Here is a 27,091-nt window from a genome sequence, read left to right as displayed (position 1 = left end):
AGTCAAAAGTTGCTAGACACTAGTGTTCTAAATCATGGCAAAAGTGTGGATGCCTTTCTAAAATTCATAAGCTTGTCTTTACTCAAAGCAATATACTTTTGTTCCAAATTTGTTTCAGATTTTATTTTTGACAAGTTTGTGGAAAGCCAAACTTTTTTTCAACATCACTGCTTAGATGTCCACTTTTTAAAGCAAACTTTATATAATAAAAAGCTCAGACTAGATGCAGTATCTAGCTTTCATAGAGGTATTGGTTTTACCCAGTTGTTTTAAACAGGGTTGTCGGAGGCCTAGAAGCTGTTACTTACCTAAGTTCTATTTTATTTGACTTACAGACCTTAAGTTCTTCTTGGCTTCTTGTGCTTTGGCTTACAGCCATGTGACCTCTGAATAGCTACATGGAAATATGGTGCTATATATTAACTCCTGTCATTTTGCTGGTGAAGGTCACCTATTTGACAAGTATGAAACTGGTACTACAGTAGAACCTCAAAGATATGAACACCAGAGTTATGGACTGACTGGTCAACCAGACACCATGTGGAACTGGAAGTAAGCAATCAGGCAGCAGCAGAGACCAAAAAACAACCTACTATACTGTGCCTGTACTGCATCTTAAAGGTAGGCACATCGGGGCTGCCTGATCCCACCCCACCACCTATTTGCCATGTGGGAAGCACCACTTACAGGTAGGGGGTGAAGTTGCTGAGTTTCACTGGCATAGCTATGAGCCCCCAAGAAGGCAGAGCAGGAGCAGTGCTGGGATCTGCAGCTTTCCTGTAAGCTACAAGCACAGTTTCTTTCCTGCCCCCTCCAGGAAAGAAACTTCCCGAGTTCCTGCTGGAACCTGGCCTGGAGTGTTTGCTGCTGGAGCCCAAGCTCCTGCCTGCACGCTGCACTCTGGAGGAGCAGCTCAGTTTTAAAGGGCCACAGCCTGCACCATGTACCACTGACTCTACAGTGTCCCAGGGTGTCTTATTCATCACGCTTGTAGCCAGGGGCTGGAACCAGCTGCCTGTGCACACTCCCATTTGCTGGGCAACCACTTACAGGTAGGTGGTGAAGATACTGATGTTCACGGGCATAGCTGTGAGCTCCCACTCTGAGCAGTCCGCCCTGGGGAGCATCTCATAACATCTTGTTGAGAGTTACAAACATTTCAGAAAAAAGAAAAGGAGTACTTGTGGCACCTTAGAGACTAACCAATTTATTTGAGCATAAGCTTTCGTGAGCTACAGCTCACTTCCTCAGATGCATATCGTGGAAACTGCAGCAGGCTTTATATATACACAGAGAATATGAAACAATACCTCCTCCCACCCCACTGTCCTGCTGGTAATAGCTTATCTAAAGTGATCATCAGGTGGGCCATTTCCAGCACAAATCCAGGTTTTCTCACCCTCCACCCCCCCACACAAATTCACTCTCCTGCTGGTGATAGCCCATCCAAAGTGACAACTCTTTACACAATGTGCATGACAATCAAGTTGGGCTATTTCCTGCACAAATCCAGGTTTTCTCACATCCCCCCCACCCCCATACACACACAAACTCACTCTCCTGCTGGTAATAGCTCATCCAAACTGACCACTCTTCAAGTTTAAATCCAAGTTAAACCAGAACATCTGGGGGGGGGGGTAGGAAAAAACAAGAGGAAACAGGCTACCTTGCATAATGACTTAGCCACTCCCAGTCTCTATTTAAGCCTAAATTAATAGTATCCAATTTGCAAATGAATTCCAATTCAGCAGTTTCTCGCTGGAGTCTGGATTTGAAGTTTTTTTGTTTTAAGATAGCGACCTTCATGTCTGTGATTGCGTGACCAGAGAGATTGAAGTGTTCTCCGACTGGTTTATGAATGTTATAATTCTTGACATCTGATTTGTGTCCATTTATTCTTTTACGTAGAGACCGTCCAGTTTGACCAATGTACATGGCAGAGGGGCATTGCTGGCACATGATGGCATATATCACATTGGTGGATGTGCAGGTGAACGAGCCTCTGATAGTGTGGCTGATGTTATTAGGCCCTGTGATGGTGTCCCCTGAGTAGATATGTGGGCACAATTGGCAACGGGCTTTGTTGCAAGGATAAGTTCCTGGGTTAGTGGTTCTGTTGTGTGGTATGTGGTTGTTGGTGAGTATTTGCTTCAGGTTGCGGGGCTGTCTGTAGGCAAGGACTGGCCTGTCTCCCAAGATTTGTGAGAGTGTTGGGTCATCCTTTAGGATAGGTTGTAGATCCTTAATAATGCGTTGGAGGGGATTTAATTGGGGGCTGAAGGTGACGGCTAGCGGCGTTCTGTTATTTTCTTTCTTAGGCCTGTCCTGTAGTAGGTAACTTCTGGGAACTCTTCTGGCTCTATCAATCTGTTTCTTTACTTCTGCAGGTGGGTATTGTAGTTGTAAGAAAGCTTGACAGAGATCTTGTAGGTGTTTGTCTCTGTTAGAGTTACGAATAAGCTCCATTCCCGAGGTGTCTGTTACTCTGAGGTTCTACTGTACGCCAAAGACAACTGTTGAATAAAACTTGTGATCAAATTTGGAACCTTCATACTGTAAATAGAACTTGTTTTACTATGTCCAGGGAGAGGGTGTGGCCATTATGATTTGCAGGCCATGTGATGATGGTGTCTCCCATCAACTTGGCACTGACCCTTTACAAGGGAGCCATCTTCTTTGCAGGGTAGCAGTAAAGTTGATACCAAGTCCTGACATTACTCCTTCAATTGATGCCATTGCTAATATTTAAAGCAGTGTCCTGCAACTCCCGCCCCCCCCGGCCCCTCCAGCTACATCTGTGCTGCACCTCACTGGTGGCAGCATGTAGGGTATATGTAGCTATGCACAGCAGTCAAAAGCAAGCTGCGTGCTACACATCTCAGTGAAAGGCTCCAGCAGAGGGAAGCAGCATGGAAAGGTTCTTGCACAAGGGAGGGTAAACTATGGCCTGCAGGCTGGATCCAGCCTGTCAGGGCTTTCAGTCCAGCCCACGGGATTGCCAGCCTGGTGGCACAGCGGGTCTAAGGCAGGTTCCCTGCGGCCGGCACCACGTCCCTGGGGCTGCAGAGCGCTTCATGCGCTGTCCTTGCCAGCAGGCACTGCCCTCCTCCTCCCCCCTCCCCCCCCCCCCCCCCCGCAGCTCCTATTGGCAGGGAACCATGGCCAATGGGAGCTTCTGGGGTGATAGCCACAGGCGAGGGCAGCACGCAGTGGAGCCGCCTGCCCTGCCCTACCCCACCCCCAGGAGCCACTGCCGGACATCCTGGGCACTTCCAGGAGCGGCGCGAGGCCAGGGCGGGGAGGGAGCCTGCCTTAGCCCTAGCTGTGTGCCGCTGCCACCCTGGAGCCACTTGAGGTAAGCGGTGCCGGGCCGGAGCCTGCACCCCTAATCCTTCCTGCCACCCTGCCTTGAGCCCCGTACCATGCCCCCCTTGCCCTTAGCCCCTTCCTGCACACAGAACCCCCTCCCACACTCTTTTTTCCACACTCCAACCCCTTACCCCAGCCCAACATTCATGGCCCTGCATACAATTTCCCCACCCAGATGTGGCCCTTGGGCCAAAAGTTTGCCCACCCCTGTTCTAGCAGCTCCCTGTGGCTAGGAAATGCTCTGGAAGCAGGGAGCTGTCAGAGCCTTTGCCTGCTGCCTCCCACTGCAGGAGCCTTTCCCTGTGGAGGGGAAAGGCTCGAGCAGCTGGGCACTACACTGCTAAAAATAGCAGTGTAGACTGGAAGGCACTACTTGGGTGTGTCGGGAGCCATGTAGGGTCCATAGGCACTGGGTTCAGGCATGTCTTAGTCACCTAAGCAGTACCTCGCTGTCTACTCTATTTATACCAATGCTGGGGGCATGCAGTGTATGCACTCTGCTTGATGCCGTAAGGAGTGTGCAGTGTCGAGGTACCCTTAGTGATGGCTTCAACAGTTACCAGTACCAGACTTAATTGATCTATTTATCCTGTAAGTAAAAAGCTTTACTACTTACCTTTTACGATGGCGTTAAATGAATTCCTAGGAAAATCTTACTTTTTGCTTAAATGTTTCCACCTGATCTGCGTATGGGTATAGGGAAACTTGCCTGATTTCATAAGGATTAATAATTCTAATTTTCATTGTTTTCTGAGAAACAGTGGGTTTGGGTTGGCAGTGAGATACTGTGCAACAAAGGGATGTCTAGTGTTTCTGCTTCCCTTTTTGCAATGATTACGTTGTGTGTGGGAACTGTAAGATAAGCGGCTCAGAAAATACATTAATATTGGACATCAGCAAGATCAGTTAACTGCTTGGCTAACCAAACAAATTAAGTAAACTGGCATAAACTGTCTGTTTGCTTTCATTGTCAGGTGTCCCTGAAGAGGTGGACTGTAAACTCTGAGCACCTACAAGGCTGGAGCTCTGGGAAAGGGTGTGTTTAGGCTGCTGGGGACTCTGGGTTAGCATTGGTCCTAGGGTGGTCTAAGGCAGGTGGGTCACAAGAACCATTTCTGTGAGGAGAGAACAGGCAGAACCTGTGACCAGAAGTTTGCCAGAGATGCCAAGGAAAGACTATGCTACAGCTTACTCAGACCAACAGAAGCTTAAGAGAATGTGGGGCCCAGTGTGATAGGACACAACACAGCAGCCTGATCGGCCCTAGCAGAGGGAGCCTTACTAGGACTGTGTAACAGAAGTTAAGTAAAAGCAAACTCTCACGTATAAAGAAAAGGAGGACTTGTGGCACCTTAGAGACTAACCAATTTATTAGAGCATAAGCTTTCGTGAGCTACAGCTCACTTCCTCAGATGCATATCGTGGAAACTGCAGCAGGCTTTATATATACACAGAGAATATGAAAGGAGAGTGAATTTGTGTGGGGGGGTGGAGGGTGAGAAAACCTGGATTTGTGCTGGAAATCACTTTAGATAAGCTATTACCAGCGGGACAGTGGGGTGGGAATAGGTATTGTTTCATATTCTCTGTGTATATATAAAGCCTGCTGCAGTTTCCACGATATGCATCTGAGGAAGTGAGCTGTAGCTCACGAAAGCTTATGCTCTAATAAATTTGTTAGTCTCTAAGGTGCCACAAGTCCTCCTTTTCTTTTTGCGAATACAGACTAACACGGCTGTTACTCTGAAACCTCTCACGTATAAGTTAGTGTTCTGTTAATGCATTTCAGTTTGTCCCTTATTGTAAGAGAGCCAAACTTGCCCCCTTGGAGTGGTGGTCTACCTTGTGCCAACCAAGATATGGGGTCCTTAAACAATAAGGAAAGTACCAGCTACATATTGCCTGCCCTGATGAGATTTGTGGTTGACAAAATGAGCATTTAACACTTTAAAAATAAATCAGTTGAGATTCTGTATAGTCTCCTATTCTTTTTTTTTTTTTTTTTTTGGTGGGGGAAGGTCGGGGAAGGAAGAGATTGGGAGTAGAAACATGAATTCCACAAAATGTGATGTATGATGAGGAAACTCTTCCTATATAGCTTTCTGGGTAATACTCTTTCTCTTCTGTTTTCAGTATCTGTCAAAACTGTATTCTCTCCAGTGTTACTGTTGGGACATAGTCTTATTCCCCACATCCATCTGTGATGGAATTTGTCAGGGATGATCTTGTACACCAAGTAAAACGATGATAGCTTTAAAGAGACGATGAACATAATCTAAACTGATTGAATTCATAGACTAGCTTCTTGTGAAGCTTCCCTTAAAATGTACTTCATTATAAGGCTGTCTAAGGAACTAACGTTTGTGTACTCCTGTTCTAGTTCACTGTAATGGTAATGTTTAGGAACTAGCACATGGCTAGGTTGGCTTCAAGAGGAAAGGAGGGGGGGAAATGCCTTTCAGCCTTAGAAAAACAAAGGTGTAAAGATCCTTAATTTTGTTTACTGTTTCATTTAGCCGTGACTGGAAAGGACCTGCAGCCAGCAGTACTACTTCCTCTCACCAGTTAGTACGTGCCTTTTGGGGTTCTCTCTTATGGTAAAAATGACGTGCCTGGAGTTGTGTGGGTGAAAATTGACGTGAAAACGAGGCATTGTAACCTTGTGACTTTCTTATGCTTTAAGTGAAACTCCAATATCTGTGCACTGTAGAAGACTTCTTAACAAAAAAAGTCCATTAGTCATAATGTGAAAAAATTGCTATGTGGGATTAGTTTTTCTTGGGCTAAAACAACCTTGCTGTGGGAATTCTCTCTGAATAATTACATGAGATAATACTCAACATAAGAACACCTCAGATTCTAAGGAATTCTGGAAGCAACTTGGCTGGTAAGGGTATAAAAGCTGAGTGAATAATTTTGATTTTTTTCAGTTCAGGGACCGAACCAAAAAATCCCGTGGGGGAAAAAGTGTCAGTTTGAACTAAAACTGACTCTCTTCAGCTTTTCTTGCCAAAAAGGAAAATGCACTCCCGTCTCCCCCCCCCCCCCTTCCATTTTTGGTAAAACAAAAATGTCTCATTTAATTGAAACTTTTTTCATTTTTTGTTTGGGTACTTTTCAAGTATTCACCGTTTCTGTTTTCAAATTTAGCTAAATTTCTAAATGAAACACCATTTCAAAATGAAATGCTGAAACAGTTTGTTTCAAAATGGTTGAAATAGAATATCTTAATTTTTTTCAAATTTGTTTTGCTAAAACTTAACAGAATTCGACCCAAATTTGTGTGTAGTTGTGGTGCCTTGAAAAAATGCATTGCTAGCAAATTTACTATTGATGGAAAAGAAAAATTCCCCCAGTTTTAGTACAATGTTTAATTCTTTTTCAGAGGTCATGGATGTTTCCTTTACAGAGTAGAAAAACAGTATCTTCTGCAGATGACTTCAAATTGGGTGTTCTTGGTTTCAGATTTATGCTGGCTCAGTTTTAAATTCTTTGTTTTTACTGTGGAATATTAGTTAGCCAGTGCACATACATGCATTTTTGCATTCTGTCTAAAAATACTGCATGTAGATACTGTAGGTTAATATTGAGGAACTTGGTGCTTCAGTGTCAAGACAGCACCGAGGAAAGCTGTAAACAAAGTCATTTCTCAATTGTTCTGGCTGAAAGAGGAAACAAAGATTGTCAAAAAGGTGCTAGAAGGCTGATACTTTCAAACCATTGTCTAGTATCCAATGTTCTTCTTGGCTTTTTCTGGTATTGATACATTATGACTATTTCACAATTTTATAAACTGAAACCAGTTTCTTAAGCATGATAAATAGAGCAGTGGATGGAGAGGAATAACTTTCAGGTTACTAGTCTGACCAGAACCTTCAATGAAGTTCTGACTGGGGGTTGCCACATCTTTAAATCCATATAAGGGATTGCTTTTCAGTCTCCAAATGGTATTGTCGTGTATCACATACTGCAACACCAAGGCACAAAAGCATGAGGTTAGGATGATTTAGCAACCTCAGCTCAAGCCTTTATTTTTATGGATCCATGGAACAACTTTTAATTTACTCTTAACCTTTTATATAACGTGTGTCCTTAAAGAGCCATTTTATTTGATATATTGAAGTGCTAAGGTTGTTGTGCCCACTCTTCCTTCCCTTCTCTCCTTTTCCTTAACCCGTTGCTTTCTGATCTATCGATCATGTATAAAAGACCTCTCCTTAGGCTGGAGGTAGAAGTGCTTTAGTGGCAGTATGATCAGGTTCTTAAAAATGAAGTGCCTTGGATTTATCAAAAACACTGACTTTCTCCAGCTAGACCAGCTTCATTGAGTCTAGATGCTGAGGGCTTTGTGGTGAGGGAGGTGGTACCAGGCCCTTTTCATAAGCAAAGCTTTCCAAATGCTCAAGATCCTTCTTAGCATGAGGCAATTAATATTCTTCATAAAGTAAATCTAATTCATGCAAACTGTAGAGAATATTGCTCATTGTAGTACATTTAGTTCACAAGCAGAAATCTTGGAAGTTATTCACAGTAATTAACGTTGGCCATTACCCAACAGCTGTGGTTCTCTAAAAGTGGTATGCATACCTCTGGGAGTATGCAAAGGTCTTCCAGGGGGTACATCAAATCATGTAGATATTTACCTAATTTTACAACACACTACATAAAAAGCACTAGTGAAGTCTGTACAAACTAAAATTTCATACAGACAATGACTTGTTCATACTGCTCTATATACTATGCACTGAAATGTAAATACAATATTTATATTCCAATTGATTTATAATTGTATGGCAAAAATGAGAAATTTAAGCAATTTTTCAGTCCGTGTGCTGTGACACTTCTTTTTTTTATGTCTGACTTTGTAAGTAAGTACTTTTTAAATGAGGTGAAATTTGGGGGTACATAAGACAAATCAGACTCCTGAAAGGGGTACAGTAGTCTGGAAAGGTTGAGAGCCACTGCCCTACAGTTACAGCAATCTGGACTATAAAGCTCTTCCTGTTACTCAATTAAAATCAATGCTAGAGAGCAGGGGTGGGCAAACATTTTAGCCCAACATTTTAGCCACATCTGGGTACTGAAATTGTATGGCAGGCCATGAATGCTCATAAAACTGGGGTTTGGGTTGTGTGAGGGGGTAAGAGCTCTGGCTGGGGGTGCAGGCTCTGTGGTGGGGCCAGAAATCAAGAATTGAGTGTGTGGGAGGGGGGTCCGGGCTGGGGCAGGGGGTAGGGTTCGGGGGGGTGAGAGCTCCAGCTGAGATTGTGGACTCTGGGGTGAGGGTGGGGATGAGGGTTTGGGGTGCAGGAGGGTGCTCCAGTCTGGGCCCAAAGGATTTGGAGGGAAGGAGGGGGGGATAGGGGCTGGGCAGCAAGTTGGGGGGTGCAGTCTCCAGGTGGTGCTTTCCTCAAGCAGCTCCCAGAAACAGTGGCACGCCCCCCCCCTTCCCCCCAGCTCCTATGTGGAGGCACAGTCAGGCAGCTCCGGATGATGCCCCATCCGCAGGCACCGCCCCTGCAACTGCCATTGGCCGTAGTTCCTGGCCAATGGGAGCTGCGGGGGCGGTGCTTACGGACAGGGCAGCGTGCAGAACTGTCTGGCTGTGCCTTAGCTTAGGAGCTGGAGGGAGGCATGCCGCTGCTTCTAGGAGCCATGCAAGCCCCCAATCCCCAGCTGGAGCGGGGAGAGCCCCAGACCCTGCTCCCTGGCTGGAGCTTGAGGACGGGATTAAAATATCTGAAGGGCCAGATGTGGCCCCTGAGCCACAGTTTGCCCATCCCTGCTATAGAGGCAGGATGAAAATGGAGTCAAATGGAACTAATATTAACTTACAAAAGGACAATCTTGTTGGACAAATAGCCTTTTCTTTTGACTAATCTCTTATGAAGAAAAATATTCTGCAGCTTCTCTTCCATTTTTTTCTGCCATTACATAAGTTCAAATTGACCATCTTGAAAAGCAGTCCAAATTCAGAACCAGAACAGAGCTTTACTAAACTTTTGATGAAGAGATTGTTGAGAGAGCCAGTGTACAAAAGTATAAAATGCAGTGATTAAATGGTCAGCTCAGACCATTGCAAATTCAGCTACCAGAATGGTCATGTGAGTGGTGCAAATCTTAGATTAAAAACCAATCTGGTGCTGTGCAGACAGTGTCTCAAGAAAGCTTATACCGGGTTAGTTTCTAACACCTATTGTAACTGAAAGGAGTTGAGTTTTCAGTTGACTCCAGGAAATGCTATCTCAGAATAGAAACAGTGTATACTTGGATGCTGTGTATATAACTAAACATTATTTTCAAGTACATTACACACCTCATGCTGAAAAGTGATACCTGCAATTTGTACTTTCAGACTACTGGGCACAATGGTTAGCATTTTCCCTGACTCCAAAATCATCAGTTGGATTTCTGTTCTTGTTTGTGAGGTTTTTTTACTTTAAGACTTTCCGGTCTAGGAAGAACTCAGGAAATGACCAGTAGCTAGAATTTCCCATGAAATGTAAATATCCTTTCTAGGACAGGGATTTAACAATAGCAGAAAGAGAACCAACTTAAAATACTTTATTTACTGGTTAGTTCATGAGTTTTTTCACTCGTACCTCAGTTTTGTAACACATAGGTGAATAGCTCTGTTAAATAACCCCTAGTATTATACAAGCATTGTACTCTGCAGAAGGAAGTAGGCATGCTTTTATACTCTTTGAGCTCAGTGTGTTGCCTTCCAATCATCTTTTCAGTTGAAGTGTCATTTGTAGCAGTCTCTACAGACCAATGCAAACCATCTCCAGAACTTTTTATTATGGGTTAATGTTCTGTTTCGATTTTTACAGGAGACTAGACCTTACTTCCTTTTGATCAACTCCTTTTAAAGCAACATCTCATCATGACTGAACTGTCACCTGAAGAAATTCAATTGAGGGCCCACCAAGTCACTGATGAGGTAAACTTTTTTCCAAGGCTCATTCAGGATCCTAATATATAGGTTATCCTAACACAGTGTAAACTTGTGGAGAATAGGAAGGTATGGGGAGCTGAGGAAGAAGATTGCAAGGGCAAAGTTGAATATCCCGAACTTCTGTATCTTCACTTGGCTTTCAACTTGTAGCTGCTGGGGCCAAGTATTTTTTGTTTTGTTTTGTTTTTTTTTTAAATAGGAGCCTGAAATTTCACTCCTAAAGTGCCACTTGCCTGACTTTTTTGAAAGTGCTGAGCACCTACAACTTCCATAGAGACCAATGAAATCTGTGGGGTGCTTACCCTCTTAAAATCAGGGAGGTGCTTAAACACACATTTTAGGATCTTGAAGTTAGGCTCGTATTTTTTATGATCTTTGCTGAGCTATAGTAATTGTCCCTGAGATATCACAGAGCAGTTTTTCCTAGTGTCTGAGGAGCACTTGAAGTGTCAAGTTTATTTTGTTGACCTTAGTGTGTATGAATAATGGCTAATGGAGAAGAATCCTAGATCATTGTAGCTCTGTGATATATATGTGTGGATAGTTGCTTATCCCTTATTTCCAGGATACTAAAACTTTGTGCACTAGGTATTTTATTATATTGAACGCTTAGTGTTTGAGAGTCTTATTCAGCGGTGGGCAAACTTTTTGGCCCGATGGCCACATGTGGGTTGCAAAACAATATGGAGGGCCAGATAGGGAAGGCTGTGCCTCTGCAAACTGCCAGGACCCCTTGCCCCTAACCACCCCACTGGGACTCCAACCCCCCCTGTCCGCCAGCTCCCAGGACCCCACCCCCTATCCAACCCCCCCTGTCTCCTGACCTCTGCGCCATCTGACTGCCCCCTGAGACCGACTGCCCCCTTACCATGCCACTCAAAGCAGCAGGACAGGCTTATTGGAGGTGGGCGGGTGCAAGCCGTGTTGGCCGCATGGTGGCATAGCTGTGGGGGTGAGGGGACAGCGGGGGAGGGGCTCAGGGGCCAGGCAGGACGGCTCTGCAGGCCATAGTTTGCCCACTTCTGGTCTTAGTGAAGCACATGTTGTTGTAAGAGAATCAATATGTTAAATCTTCTGTTTCTAGTCTTTGGAAAGCACAAGGAGGATTCTTGGCCTGGCTATTGAGGTAAGAGAGCGCTTGCTAAATCTTTGGAAATGCACCAACTTGGTGAAGCAGTGATGTCAAAGAATCTCAGAATAAATTGACTATACTTTATCAAATGTACAAAGTAAACAAACTGGAAAAAAATAGAAATATTTTTCTCTGACCTTTCAGTTATAGTAATTTGTAACAAAAGTAATTGAAAAAGAAGTTCAGACAGTTTTTTTGATGCTGTCATAACTGGCAACACTAGAACTGTCTACTGGCAGAAGATAAGGTGAAATAGCAGACAAGTGTACCTTGAGAGATGGAGGAGACTAGGGCTTTAAAAAATAACCCAGTTATAGGGATACAGAATATGGAGAAAAATTATTGGTTATCTAAAGAGAAACTCTTCCTCTTCTGAGAGCCACAGTTGTGTAGACAGCTTTCCAGGTTGCAGCTGAATCTCCTGCACTTCCATGTTGTCTGACAGGTCAGAAATAGTTGGTGTCTTGTGACCAGTGTTAAAAGGCAAAGTAACTATTGGGATACAAGACCATATAGAAGCAACACAGAGTGGAACTGGATAACGTTTCACAGTCTAATATCTGGCAATCCATAGTAATTCCATCTGAAGCCGCAAGGAAACTGAACATCAGTTCCCAAAGTTGAAACTTGTATCCAGCCATGACTGCTTGGTAACCAGGAGCCAACCACACTACCTGAAGAGTAGGGGGGCGGGTGTGAGATGTATATCTTTTTCTTTGTTTCCATGCCCAAAGGGAAGGTCTGAGCTGCCTTGGGACTTCTCATCCTCATTGACTGCTGTCAGTGAGCCAGGAGTTAGATGGGGACTGGCATTACCAGCAAACCGAGAGGCATCCTTGGCAAAGGCTGTCATGGGAGGCATCTCGTGTGCATTCTTCTTGGATTCATAGTAAAATTTCTTTCTCTTCTGAGAAATATGCCAAGACTTAATAACACTGAAGACTTGAGCTTTTACTGGCTCTTAGAGTTAAGGACAGCTGAAGATTGCAAAGATGCATCCTCAAAATGAAGATTTGATTGAGGGTATGTTTGACTGCCTTGTGCTGTGGCACATGCTATTTTAGGAACTGTGAAAGATCCTGGCACTAATGGGGTATCACATCAGCTAATTCTAATTTAACAAAGCTCTTCAATACTGGAATCTGTGGTAGTGACATACTTAATTCTGGTTTCTTCAGTACTTGAGAAATTGCAAGCGCCTTTAAACTCCCCACACTTTAAAGGATCCTTAGAGAAAATCTGCATTGGACCAGAAAGTTTTGCCTTTGTAGGCTCAATAGTCTGACTCAGGGGTCTCTCTACTGATGTGGCCTCAGTGCCCATTTGAAAACCTGAACACTTCAGCCCTGACTGAGCTTTGGGATTGATTTCCCCAGTGCCAGAGCTGCTGTTGACTTTGACTGGCCTAAAATTGAATGTAGGCTACTTTGTTACTTCAAAGGGCAAGTGGCTGATCTGGTGTAGGGTCCAGAGACTGGGCTCATAAGGCTTCCTCCAGGAGGAAGTCCTACCACTTTCGCTGCCTACTCTGGCCATCCTATGTGAAGGTCTTATCTACTGGGCAGTGACGTAGGTGGTGAGGTTGGGAATTGATTTCTCATTGATTTGTCCATGCCAAGTTTGATCCGTTTGAATATCTGAGTACAGCAAATCACTTGAAATACCTTTCCCTGTTTAGATAAAAGGGATTTCTACCTACCTTTAATTGCTTCTGCACTGAGACTAAGCAAAATTGTCAGTCCAAAAAAGACTCTCAGAACACTGTACATTTCTAAAAAGGATATTAATAGAAGTGCCATTTCAACCAGAACTGCAGTATTGTCACTATGTAGTCACTTTTTTTACACTATCCTATCATGTGACACTAAGGGCTGGTCTGCACTACCACTTAAGTTGATGTAACTTTCATTGCTCAGGGGTGTGAAAACGACACCCCCTGGGTGATGTAAGTTACATCGACTTAGCGCCAGTGTGGACACCGTTTTATGTGAGTCGGAGACGCTCTCCCGCCAACATCGCTTCCGCCTCTCAGGGAAGTGGAGTAATTATGCCGATGGGAGAGCGCTCTCCCATCGACATAGCGCATCTTCACCAGACGCGCTACAATGCAGTAGTGTAGACTTGCCCTTAGTGGTGGTCTGCATGGCAAGCTTCCATTATTCCAATATTGTAGTTCAGGGCAGGTGTTACTCTAGTTAGCACTAGGGCCTTTGACTGTGTGCTGGTATACTGAAAGCAGTGTTATTTCTGCAAACCTCCTTTTCTCTTTACAGTCCCAGGATGCAGGAATCAAGACTATCACCAGGCTGGATGAACAAGGAGGTGAATTCTACCTGTGTGCAAAGCAGAGTTGTGAATATTAAGTCTTAATGGTCTGCAGTAATATCTGTGCTTATGTTTGGTGTCCTAATTTATCAGTCTTTGGCCTCAGTAACTCATTTTGGTATAGAAATGAGGTTACTTCACTCGTCAGATGTTCCTATGTTTGTGCAATTACAGTATTTAAGGTTTAGGTCTGGTTCATGTCACCAGAGTTTGCAAGCTGTGCAATTAACTGTGCTATTGAACCTCCCGTCCCATCCCCCTGACAAAATAATGTTTCTTTACTTTAAAAGCAGCTAATAACATCTAAAACATCCAGACAACATCACTATTACACTGGGGGGACTTTTAATTTAGGATTGCTGGAAACGTATAATCAAAAATTCTATTGCCGCATATGCCACTGTTTGCTTTTGCTACAAAAAGTCCCTTTAGGGGACGAGTGGCTTGAATATACAGATCTAATTTGTAGCTTAGATGTTAAAACACTTTGGATAAAAGCTTCCCCTCTAATAAGGTCTAATCTCTCAAACTTTTGTATGTTTTGTAACTACTTTTTTTAGAACAACTAAGCCGGATAGAAGAAGGCATGGACCAAATAAACAAGGACATGAGAGAAGCTGAAAAGACCTTGACAGAGCTCAACAAGTGTTGTGGCCTCTGTGTCTGTCCTTGCAACAGGTCAGTTAACAAATCCAGACCCAGGTCTGAATTTCTGGGATCCCACAAAAAGAGTACCCCATTGGGGAACATTCAGAGATGAAATAACTGAAGAGAAGCTTTCTACTTGCTGTTGGAGTAAAAACTACACTGATAATAGTCAACTTTCCCTAAGTGCTTTTTAGGGAAATTGATAACTGCAGCTTGCTGAGGAGTGTACCATTAGATAGGGATTAGTAGCTAAAACACACCCACAGTAACCGCCTTTTAGATTTGTAAATAATGGGATCCCAATCTACCTGAAGCTTATGCAGTAAAGCAATATTAGTGTTTAAAAATAACTTCAGTTTTCAACTTTTTCTTCTCCCTCTTTGTAATAAAGATCCATTGGAATTTGAAATCTTCTTCCCAAATGTATTTCTCTGTTGCTGGGACACTGGATTATTAAGACTGGTAATATGTGCTGGGCTACTCTGTTGTTTTTCTTGGCATGGGGTGAGAGGAAGGTGAACATATTATGGCATTTATTTTTGCAGAGGACAAATAAGATCTAGCATTGAGTAGACTTTACAGATGAGTATATGTGGGGGTCAGAGTGGGGGGGAAAAGGAAAATGAGAATAGGCCTTGGTCTTACCAGCTTTAAAAATCTCACATTACTTATTACATTCTCTATTTTTATTTTTTTTTATTTTGCAAGCTTTTGTCATAGTGCCTTAATTGTAATCAGTGTCATCACTGGCCTCTCAGAAAATGTCAGTTAAAAGGGTTTTAGATCGTGCTGGATGGCATTTCTGGTGTAGTTTCAAACATTTGTAGCAAAAGCAAATAGAGCAGAGAGGGATGTCTTGTACTCTCTCTAGGCAGTTTTACCATTGAGCTACCACTAGTTGTTATCTCTAAGCTGCTCTAAAGTATTAAATGAATTTGTGGGAATCTTACAAAAAAATGGCTAAACGGGCCCCCCTTTCCCCCACCCCCCTTAGGGTGCTAGGGGAAAAAAAGGGGACTCTTCGTATGTATACTTGCCAAAGTGAGTTGTTTGCAAATTTTTATTGTGGGCCCTATCAGTGGGCCTAAAGGAGAACCTAGATCTCTTCAATGCTTGAAGTGGAAGCAAGGTAGTGAAACAGTACATTCAAGTCCTTTACATGAGGGTCTCATTCAGAACAACATAATGCTATGTGATCATCCTAAATTAAAATGAGCATGATGTTTTCAGGACTAAAAGTTCAGACTTCTGTTTCAACAGTTTGACAAGTAAATAGCTCGGATCTGGCCTGTAGCTCAACACAAAGTTGTTGTACCAATGTGCAATTTCATTCTTCTTAACATAACTTGCATCCTGTCAGTATCTCCAATTATAATCATGTCCAGGTTTCTGAATTTGTCACATTGGCCACTTCCAGTAAGTGATTCATCTTGGGCAAAAAACCTGATATCTCATGCCATTTGAATCTGAGCAGATCATCTATCAAGACCACTCTGTATTTGTGTTGGAGTTTGTGGCACTTCCAAGTATGTTAATTCCGGCAGGTGACTTTCACGGTGAGGTGCCTTGTGAAGTTTGGAGTGTGCTGAGGTATATTAGGGAAGCAGTGATGAGGTCAAGAGCAGGAAACTGTACTGAGTGGATCTGAGAAATGCTGACGGTCCTCTCACCCCAATGTCCCACTTATGAGTGGTGTCTTAAATAAATGTTCAGCATTAGGATAGCCAGTCTTCCACACACAGGCTGAATTTAAACACCAGAGTGCCCACAACTAAATGTTTTAGTCTTTTTTCTTCCCCCTACTTCATTCAGATTATTTAAAGCTACTTTGTTTTGAAAGCAAAGGACTTCAGCTGAAAAAAAACTGTCACTAACCACTTGCTTGCATGTTTGATGGTTTTTACTGTTCTTTTTTCCATTCTCCTAACATACCCACCTTCCACTTACTTAATAAAAATGAAGACTAAACACTAGAAGCTGGATTCAATTAACTGGTGAAAGCGGACTTTAGGACAAGGTCAATCTTGTGACACAGCCTGTACTGTTAACCATCTGTCTAAGGTGATGTTCTAAATGGGTACGTGTTTGCATGGGCATGCTGTTTGCATGCAAGACATGTTGTGACTGTCTGTGGTTTTGTGGTGTTCCAGTGTAACATTCATGTCTATAGAGAGCACTTTATAGAATGGATTAGGCATGGGAAGCCTAGTAACTCTACAGCCGCCCCTCAAGGGGCTGGATCAAATACCAGGGCTGTACCAGTTGATCTTCAGGATCTTAAACATATTGGCTTCCTTTTCAGGAAGGTGTCAAACTTCCCCCAGTTTGACCCACATGGAGTAATAGTTTGGAAAATTACTTTAAACATAGCAACATGGCAGTCATGTTTGTATTTCAGTGAGTCACTCAAACTTGTAGAAATAAAAAGCTGATCTTTCTCATTGTCCAGCACCATAAAACTCCACCTGGGGTGTAAAAGTGAAGTTGCATGTTCAGACTTGGGCATCATTCTGTATGGCAAATTCTACTTTTACTTACAACTGTGCCACCCCGTTGAAGAATTGCAATCTCTATTAATCCTGCACAAACCAAAATAGAATCAGCATGCTCTCCCATAATTGTGTTGCTTTGGTTCTAACAAGTAAAAAGTAGTAGAAATGAATTTTTCTTACTAAAGCAAGTTCCTTTGGGTGAATAAACAAAAGGGATCCGATCTGATCTGACCAAGCTCCATACCAGAAATGTGACTGAATGCATCAGTTTACACTGGTATTTGTAGAGCTCTGCTGAGGGTGGTATTACATGGGCTCTGACGAAAGACTAAGGCATTCTTCTAAGCTAGAGTTGTCTGCCCTTTTCCTCATTCCCAGTAAACAAATGTGAAGTTGCCTGAATTTTGGCAGCTAAAACTTGGGCAGAGATTCTAATGAGAGCATCAGTTTTCATTTGATACTATTATCATTTTTTCTTCTCAGGACATTTTTTTTTTATATCACAAACTTTTTGAATAGGTGCTGCAAAATTTTAAACTTTAACTTAATGTTCTTGAAAGGTGCCACACTGACAGAAGTCCTGTAGTTACAGCATAGGTACAGTGCTAGTGAAAGCTTCCCCATACTGCCCTGCAAATGTTTTGGCCCAATGAAGAAATAGAAGGAAGAGGGTAGTTCAGGCTTAATGGCCAGTTTAATCCTTGGTCTCACTTGTGAGACTACCAACAAACAAACTTAGTTTGTATGGGGTGGTTACAAAACCTTTTCTCTGAAATTTTACACGGGTGTAATTTTTAAAAATTTTTAATAATCTCTCTAACTTGGCTATAGAACTACTTGTCTTTTTAACTCATATTTCATAGCTCCTTGCCACTGCTGCTATAAGATACTTGATTATAATAGGGCTTTTGCCATATCAGGCCATCTTTGCTTTTTTTTGGATCATGCACTAAAATCATAATGGTAAGTATGACTTAAGTTATCCTGTGTTTAACACATCAATCTATTGCTGGAAAACTACCCTTGAAGAATCCAGGAGCGATGGCATCAGGAAATCATCCCTTGCATACATTTGAAATGCTAGTCAAGTGCATAAATGTTTCCCAAGGTTGCTTCAACCTCAAGGTACCTCTTGCTCATCCCCTGTTGAGGATTGTGTCCAAATCAAAATAATTATGCTTCTCTGTTCATCTGTAGTCTTGTATTTAAGATGTTGCAGAAAATGACCAAAAAAAAAAAAAAACCCAAAAAACCCACAGATTTTAATTTAGTGTCTTAAGGCCTGGTCTAAATACAGCTTTTGTACCAGCATAACCCTTTTGGTTAGGGGATAACTTTTCCTCTCTAAATATTTATAGTGGTACAGCTTCTACTGTGAATGAAGTTATATTGCTACAAAGGTGCTTTACACTGGTATAACTTATTTCCATACTAAAAGGAGAATATACTATACTGATATAACTGTGTCCACATTAGGATAGTTGTAGCATTTTGTACTGCTTTAACTATACCAGTATAGTATAGCTCTTTAATTGACAGAGAGAGCAGTGCACTGTGGTAGGTATCCCACTGTGCAACTGGCCGCAGGGTGCTTTGGGAAGGGTTTGCAATGCCTCGTAGGGCAGGTACAGTGTCACATAATGCAGGTTTCTCAATCCCATCGTTCCATGGGCACCCTACTAGATTGCCAGCTGCTTTTCAACTGAAGTGCATAGGGAGAGAAGTGGGGTGTACACACAGCAATGCCACTGGGAGAAAGTTTGGGGGGGGGGCAGTGTGTATGTGAGAGTGTGTGTGTGTGTTTGTGGGAGAGTTGAGTGTCAGCATGCGGTCTCAAAGTTCAGACAGCCACCAGAAGCAACCAGTCCTGAGGCAGGGAGTGGGGGGAAACTCCCACCTGCCCCTCTCTCTCTCTCGCGCACACACACACGCGCACACACACCCTACCTACACCTCTGCCTGCCTCTGTGTTCATATTGTGGGAGAGAGCAGCATTCCACATTAATGATTTGCTTTTTGTTGCGGGAGCTGAGTGGTATCCTTAGCTGTCAGATCTTCATGGAGCTTTAACAAGGGAGGAGCACGTGCTTGTGTAGCAGGAATGCAGGGGAGCCAGTTCAAAACAGTGAGCAGAAAGGTCCTGGCAGGCATTTATTTTGTTGCCAAAAGTGGCATTGCAGTGTGTACACCTCCACTGTTTCGCTGCCAAAAGCTGCCTTTGGGTGACAAAACTCTGCAGTATAGCCAAGGCCTTAATGACTTTGCAGCACAACTGCTATTGAAAGTCACTGGTGTTTTTACTTTCAGTAGGACTTCTACTCAAGAAGAGGAGGATATGCCCATTATGCAATTGTTGGTGGGGGGGGGGGGAGACAATAGCAGATAATGTGGAAATGGTGGAAATGCTAAAATGCCTTTCTTGTTTTAACCAAAAAGGTTAGTAGCGATCAGATGTTTAATATAGTGAATGCCAATGAAAATTGGATAGGATCTGAGACTAAAATAGGGAAAGAACAAATTTTAAAATTAATTAGACAAGTTAGATGTCTTCAAATTGGCAGGGCCTGATGAAATACATCCTAGAATACTCAAGGAGCTGACTGAAGAGATATGAGTCATTAGCAATGACTTCAAAAACTCATGGAAGACAGCAGAGATTCCAGAGGGCAAAGAGTGCCAATCTATAAAAAGGGGAATAAGGACAGGGAATTATAGACCAGTCAGCCTCAGTACCCAGAAAGATAAGGGAACAAATAAGCAAACAGTATGCAAACACCTAAAAGATAAGGTGATAAGTAATAGTCAACATAGCTTTGTTTAGAACAAATCATGACAAACCAACCTAATAGCTTTCTTTATCAGGGTAGCAAGCTTCCTGGATGGGGGGAAGCAGTAAACATGTTATATCTTGACTTAAGTAAGGCCTTTGATACTGTCCTGCATGGCCACCTTGTAAACAAACTAAACAAATATAGCCTAGCTGGAGCTATTATAAGGTGGGTGCAGAACTGGTTGGCAAACCATTCCCAGAGTAGTTATCAGTCATTCTCGAGCATTTGTTGCAATGCTCATCCATCCTGACAGCTGAGAAGTTTTTTTTCCTAATGTCCAACCTAAACCTCCCTTGCTGCAATTTAAGCCCATTGCATTTTCAATGGGGTCCTGCAGGCAGGGATCAGTCCTGGGTCTGGTTCTGTTCAATATCTTCATAAATGATTTAGATAATGGCATAAAGAGTACACTTAAAAGTTTTTAGATGATACCAAGATGGGAGGGGTTGCAAGTGCTTTGCAAGATAGGATTAAAATTCAAAATGATCTGGACAAACTGGAGAAATGGCCTGAAGTAAAAAGAATGAAATTCAATAAGGACAAAAGCAGAGTACTTCACTTGGGAAGGAACAAACAACGTTGTACACATACAAAATGGAAAATAACTGCTTAGGAAGGACAACTGTAGAAAAAGATCTGGATGTTATAGTGGATCACAAACTAAATAGTGAGGTGAAGAAACAGATTGACAGAGCCAGACGAGTACCCAGAAGTTACCTACTACAGGACAGGCCCAACAAAGATAATAACAGAACACCACTAGCCATCACCTTCAGCCCCCAACTAAAACCTCTCCAACACATTATCAAGGATCTACAACCTATCCTGAAGGACGACCCATCACTCCCACAGATCTTGGGAGACAGGCCAGTCCTTGCTTACAGACAGCCCCCCAACCTGAAGCAAATACTCACCAGCAACCACACAACAGAACCACTAACCCAGGAACCTATCCTTGCAACAAAGCCTGTCAACTGTGCCCACATATCTATTCAGGGAACACCATCATAGGGCCTAATCACATCAGCCACACTATCAGAGGCTCGTTCACCTGCACATCTACCAATGTGATATGTGCCAGCAATGCCCCTCTGCCATGTACATTGGCCAAACTGGACAGTCTCTACGTAAAAGAATAAATGGACACAAATCAGATGTCAGGAATTATAACTTTCAAAAACCAGTCGGAGAACACTCCAATCTCTCTGGTCACTCGATTACAGACCTAAAAGTGGCAATTCTTCAACAAAAAAAACTTCAAAAACAGACTCCAACGAGAGATTGCTGAATTGGAATTAATTTGCAAACTGGATACAATTAACTTAGGCTTGAATAAAGACTGGGAGTGTAAGGGTCATCACACAAAGTAAAAGTATTTCCCCATGTTTATTCCTGCCCACGCTGTTCCTCAGATGTTCTTGTCAACTGCTGGAAATGGCCCACCTTGATTATCACTACAAAAGGTCTGCTCCTCCCCGCCCGCCGGCTCTCTTGCTGGTAATAGCTCACCTTACCTGATCACTCTCCATACAGTGTGTATGGTAACACCCATTGTTTCATGTTCTGTGTGTATATAAATCTCCCCACTGTATTTTCCACTGAATGCATCGGATGAAGTGAGCTGTAGCTCATGAAAGCTTATGCTCAAATAAATGTGTTAGTCTCTGAGGTGCCACAAGTCCTCCTTTTCTTTTTGCAGATGCAGACTAACACGGCTGCTTCTCTGAAAATTAAACAGGAGTCAATAATGTGATACTATTGCAAAAATAAACCTGAACATCATTCTGGGATGTATTAGCAGGAGCATTGCAAGCCAGACACGAGAAGTAATTCTTCCATGCTGATAAGACCTCAATCTGGAGTATTGTGTCCAGTTCTGGGCACCACATTTCAGTAAAGATGTGGACAAATTGGAGAGTGTCCAAAGAGCAGAAACAAAAATGGTCTAGAAAATATGTTCTGTGAGGGAAGTCTGAAAAACTGGGTTTGTTTCTTCTGAAGAAGACTGAGGGGGGGACATAAGTCTTCAAGTACATAAAAGGTTATTACATGGAGGAGGGTGAAAAATTGTTCTCCTTAACCTCTGATGACCAGTCAAGAAGCAATGGGCTTAAATTGCAGCAAGGGAGGTTTAGGTTGGACCTTAGGAAAAACTTCTCAGCTGTTGGGATAGATGAGCACTGCAACAAATTGCCTAGGGAGGTTGTGGAATCTCAATCATTGGAGGTTTTTAAGAAGAAGTTAGACACACACCTGTCAGGAATGGTCTAGTTATTCCTTAGACCTGCCTTGAGTCCTGGAGACTGGACTAGATGTCCTATTAAGATCCCTTCCAGTCCTATACTTCTATGAAATCACTTGGGTGCCTTTGAAAATCCCACCCTGAAAGAAAGAATTCTCTCCTTCCCTTGCCACCTGGGGGGAAAAAATCTGGTGTCCTCTCTTCCCTCTGTTGATCTAGCATATATTTGGGTTGATCTCTTTTTGGTAGAACAAAGAACTTTGAGTCTGGTAAGTCATACAAGTCAACCTGGGGTGATGGTGTGGAGAACTCAACAGCCCATGTTGTATCCAGCCAGCCAGGACGTGTAACAAATAATCAGCCACAGACCACTGGAGGAGCAAGTGGGGGATATATTACACGGTACGTTTGTCTATCTTCCCCCCCAAACATGTATGCCATTAGATACCTTTTAAGTCAGTTTCTTCCTCCCAGAATGCATTCAACTAGAGTGGCTGTACATTAAATCCTTACTGTCAATTGGGAAGGAAGCCCTTTGGTGAATTGCTTTCACTTGGGGATTTATAGCTGCAGTTTCACTGCTCCTAGCATGCTGTGGTGGGAATAATTACTATACTTAATTAGCCCCTGGATGCATATGAGCTTGGTGCTCCAATTATTGTGGTGAATGTTACATTTGGATTTGCTCTGTCACATAATGAAAGGGCACCTGACACAGAATTTGAATCCCTCTCTAATACAGTAGAGCATAATCTGCCAATGGCTCTTTGTTTTGAATTTTGAGGCCATTTTAACGAAACTGCTTTGTCCAATTTCTTTCAGCAAAATTAATTTAAGGAGAAATAGTAGCAGGCTGCATGCTTGAATAGATGGTATTAAAGTGAAGCAGCCCCCCTTCTCTGGCTTAATAGCCCCTGCTCTGAAAATGTGGATTGTGATGAGAAATGTTTTAGTGGGAGTTTATTGAACAACATTTTGGCAGTGGGGAAGCCACTTTCTGGTTCCTGAACACAGGGGTCTCCTGATATTTTTCAATAGGATAACAAACGATGCCAGAGAGGAGGAGATGGATGAAAATCTCACTCAGGTGGGAAATATCCTGGGGAACTTGAAAAACCTGGCCTTGGATATGGGCAATGAGATTGATTCACAAAACAAGCAAATAGACCGGATAAATGAGAAGGTAAGAACCAAATAATCCTGTTCTTGCCATCTCCATCTTGGATATAGTGACACAAGAGAAGAATTATGGAATACTCTTAAATTAATGGCAGGTTTCAGAGTAGCAGCCGTTTAAATTTAAATTAATGGGTTCACTATGCTGCCTTTATGAACATTTGCAGTGATCAAGTGCATCAGGCGTATGCAATCATACCATACTAAACTTTTACTACCAGTTCCTGAACATATTCAGTATCTTACGTGTTCAAATCATTGCATGTCCTTGGTATTCTCTGTCTACACAATTCAGAAGTACAGGACCTGGAATGCTTATGGATTAGTGTTGTAACTGACAAATCACAAGATTGGGTACTGATGGGAGTCTGTTATAGACCACTAAATCAGACTGCAGGATGGCTCTTTCAACCTCTATCTACAATGTGTGTGTATGGGGGGGGAAGGGTAACTGTTACGTAGGGGAGTTCTATCTGGGGGATGTATGAAGGAGGTCTTTATGTTGGTACTTTATGACTAGAAAAACTTCTTTGAGTTGCTAAAACTTACCTATAGATCTCTAACAAAGTATTACACCCTACTAACAGTACTTTTATATTAGACCTCATTCTGACAGATAAAGATCACCTAATTAAAAATTAGTAGTTGCCTACTAGAAGTGGTGATGAACTAATTACATTTATTTGCCAACTGAATATAGTCCTGACCAGTAATATCTATATTTGGTGTTTGTGTTTTTTTTTTTTTTTTTTAAAAGGGCCAATTTCCCAAAGCTGAAACCACTTCACAGGCTTTTACAACTCCCTTACGCTTACTCACAGGATACCATCTCATTTTCATTTAACAATCATTAAAGCATTAGAATCGTTTCAGATTCCACCTCACTGCTGATGATATCCTTCATAATAAAAGCCCTATGCTCTGCTATTGACAACCTGCACAATTCTGCATAGAAACGATGAAGCATATTGCGTCCTGAACATGCACCTCTTCCCTGTCCTCACACATGAGGGTACAAAACATAGATCTCTTGACAGAGCTGTGACTGACACGTACCTCAGAGTATTCCACAGATCTTGCAAACACATCTCTATGAAGCAGAGCTAACTACTGCCTCCACAATTCAGTACAGCTATGCCTGACACTGACCACACTCATTTTACCTAGAGTGCATGTAGATAGTAAATACTTAAACTGCTTTCATGTCCAGACTCACTGCTAACACACTTTGTAATAAAACTCCTGTACCCTGCTAATTATAATGTAAACTATTCCGCATTGAAATGATGCATGCTGGATCCTGAAGGTATACATGCAGCTCTTCCCTTTACTCACACATGTCAGAGGGTGCAAAACAGATCTCCTCTTATAATCAAGGCTCTGCTACACACCTCAAAGTAAACCTCGTATCACAAACACACTTCTACCAAGCAGGCCCAACTATTGCCTCCACCATTTAGAGTAGGTACATCTGACACGCTGACTGCATTTGGAGAGTATGCAAATAATTCCCATTGGCTATTGCTAGCTTGATGGAAACAGAGGGAAGGTGACGTGGATAACTGTTTTCCTTTTGTCCTTTTTAATAGTGCTAGATGGGATCTTCTGGGTGAGAGTGAATGGGTTGTAAAAGGAGGTGAAGAGCTTCTACATTTCAGCAGCTGTGGGGTTGGTAGAGTAAAGATGTGTGATAACAGGACATATTGGAGCATTGCTGAAAGAGAACAGAGAAAAGGTTGCATGGCAATCTTGACTCTGCATTTCCTGGTTTTCAGACGTTTGAGTTTCGCTCAACTCAGTGGTATGTTATCCTGTTCCAGAACACCAAGCAACCTTACCTATGCATTAATATAGGGTTTTTGCTATTGAATATACAGAAGAATGGTGGTGTTGCCAATGTATATGGCTTTATTTAGACTGTCCAATTCTTATACCCACACTTTAAAAAGATTGTAGACAAATTGGAAAATGTGCAGAAACGAACTACAAGAATGATTCGAGGCCTGCCTTACCAGCCTAAAGAAACTCAACCTATTATTAGTTTAGCAGAGAGGAGGTTAACAGGTGACTTGACCAGTCTGTAAGTATCTACAGGAGGGCAACATTCTGACAGTAAAATTCTTTTTTAATCTAGCGGACAAAGACATAAGGTTAAATGGCTGGAAACTCAGCCTAGATAAAATCAGACTAGAAATAAAGTACACATTTTTAATAGTGAGGGAAATTAACCATTGGAATTACTTATCTAAGGATGTAGTGCAGTCTCCAGAGTGTGATGTTTTTTTTAAACCAAGATTGGATGTCTGTCTAAAAGATGCTTTGGCTCAACCAGACACTATGGGCTTAATGCTGAAATGACTGGGTCAGGTTCTGTGGCCTGTGTTATGATCATCTAGTCTGACATGCATAATGGTCCATTCTTGTCTCAAAATCTATGGAGCTTGGATCTTTTCTTGAGATGTAAGAACACTGCCAATTGTCTAATGGAATTGGCTGATTCTTGGATGCTTTAGTTTAATTATAGGTGTTTGTGATCTTACCATAAATTTTTTGCCAAGGACATAGTGTTATGACAACAGTACATTCAAAAGACTCATGGGAGTCTGTTTTACACAAAATACCTTACCAATTGTCTTTCCTTAGTGTTTTAGATTAATCATTTTCAGTTGGCAGTGCATCCTTTTGGTCATTTTGCATAAATGGGGAATGGCTTAATTTCTCCTATATTCTAAGGGCTGAGTACTGTGGTATATTTTTTAATGTTGAGAAGTTGTGCCACAGGAGCTCTGAGGATTACTATTTTCTATGGAAAACATTAAGTATTAGGGAGGAAAAATTCTATTTTTGTTTTGGTGGTGGATTCTGTTCCACACCCTCAACTCTCTTCCCTTAATTCCTCCAATTCACTGAAGCCAGTCGTTTTATTTATTGAGTTGCCTTGAGGGGCTTGCTAGAGAGATTGGATTTCTTCCCTCTGATCATTCTGCCTTTGCAAAACTACCAACCCCTGCTGAGCCAATCGGTGAGAGCTCTTGTCTTCCTCCTACCTATCCGAATGGGAGCATCTTGCACTTCTGTGGTCAAGCCCATAAAGAAATTTTGACTTAGTTTTTGACCTTTTTTAACCCAACCTTTGTACTTTTGGACAATTTAAGCATTATACCCAGATGTATAAAAACTCTTTCCTTAAGCTATGTATTAAATCAATTTTAACATTAGACTAAAAATGTTTAAGACTTTCTTAGTATCTACTCTTCAGTTACCTGCAATTCTTACACATGCTTTTCCTTTTTCAGGCGGATACCAACAAAGATCGTATTGAGCAAGCCAATGCCAGAGCCAAGAAACTCATCAATTAATAAGCTTTCTGCCATTGTCCAGTGTCTATCTCCAGTTGCAAGACACCATTTTCATATCTGTGAAATTTTCTGTATTTCAGAACAACAGGGGTAGTGGAGTCAGGAAGCGAGTGAAGCAGGTTGCTTTTTATAGTACTTTCTTTTCTTATCCTTGTGTGCAGATTTTGCTTTGACTCCATCAGAGCAGCAACATAGCTCCTAATCATCTGCCCTAGACCTTAAACCTGCTCATGGCTTAGAACATTCTCAAAGCTGTAAAACTTTCTCTTTTCCTCCCTCACAACACAAAGTATTCTATTAAAATGGAATAAAGAGGGTGGTATAATTTTGGATTCATAGTTGTGGAAAGGTTGGAGAAGAGACTTTACAAGTTTGGGTTTTTTTTAATTACTTAGAGTTGTGCATTCTCACTCAAATAGAAACTTGGTCATGCTTATTACGTGTATTTCTTAGTTTAGTAGGATAACCATAGTTTTACGGACACTTAGTTTAATTTCCAATCCATATATAAACTACCAAATTTAAGACATTCTGGCCCTCTGGCTACTTGTGGGTTGAG

At 42.2% G+C, this 27,091-nt stretch overlaps 2 protein-coding genes across 5 annotated transcripts in view; one reads left to right on the top strand and one right to left on the bottom strand.

The window, feature by feature from the left end:
• Positions 1–26,616, top strand: part of SNAP23 (synaptosome associated protein 23) — a 38,044-nt gene extending 11,428 nt beyond the window's left edge. For all 3 annotated transcript variants that reach the window (XM_073348648.1, XM_073348645.1, XM_073348646.1), the window contains exons 2-8: positions 10,203–10,312; positions 11,412–11,453; positions 13,733–13,781; positions 14,345–14,462; positions 22,247–22,399; positions 23,036–23,180; positions 26,470–26,616. In XM_073348648.1, the coding sequence (XP_073204749.1) occupies positions 10,256–10,312; positions 11,412–11,453; positions 13,733–13,781; positions 14,345–14,462; positions 22,247–22,399; positions 23,036–23,180; positions 26,470–26,532 (627 nt within the window). In that variant the 5' untranslated portion in view covers positions 10,203–10,255 and the 3' untranslated portion in view covers positions 26,533–26,616. The remainder of the gene's footprint in view (positions 1–10,202; positions 10,313–11,411; positions 11,454–13,732; positions 13,782–14,344; positions 14,463–22,246; positions 22,400–23,035; positions 23,181–26,469) is intronic.
• Positions 1–27,091, bottom strand: part of LRRC57 (leucine rich repeat containing 57) — a 49,276-nt gene that overhangs the window by 7,374 nt on the left and 14,811 nt on the right. Inside the window, exon 7 of one of the 2 annotated variants that reach the window (XM_073348635.2) lies at positions 6,661–7,031. The exons of the other annotated variant lie outside the window; for it this stretch is intronic. Coding sequence (XP_073204736.1) covers positions 7,019–7,031 — 13 coding nt within the window. The 3' untranslated portion in view covers positions 6,661–7,018. Of the gene's footprint in view, positions 1–6,660; positions 7,032–27,091 lie in introns of those variants that run through there. 2 annotated transcript variants of the gene reach the window in all.

This window comes from Lepidochelys kempii, chromosome 6 (assembly GCF_965140285.1).
Source record: "Lepidochelys kempii isolate rLepKem1 chromosome 6, rLepKem1.hap1, whole genome shotgun sequence".
Taxonomy (NCBI): Eukaryota; Metazoa; Chordata; order Testudines; family Cheloniidae; genus Lepidochelys; species Lepidochelys kempii.
Note: the sequence above shows the minus strand (reverse complement) of the source record. Positions and strands in the feature narration are given on the sequence as shown.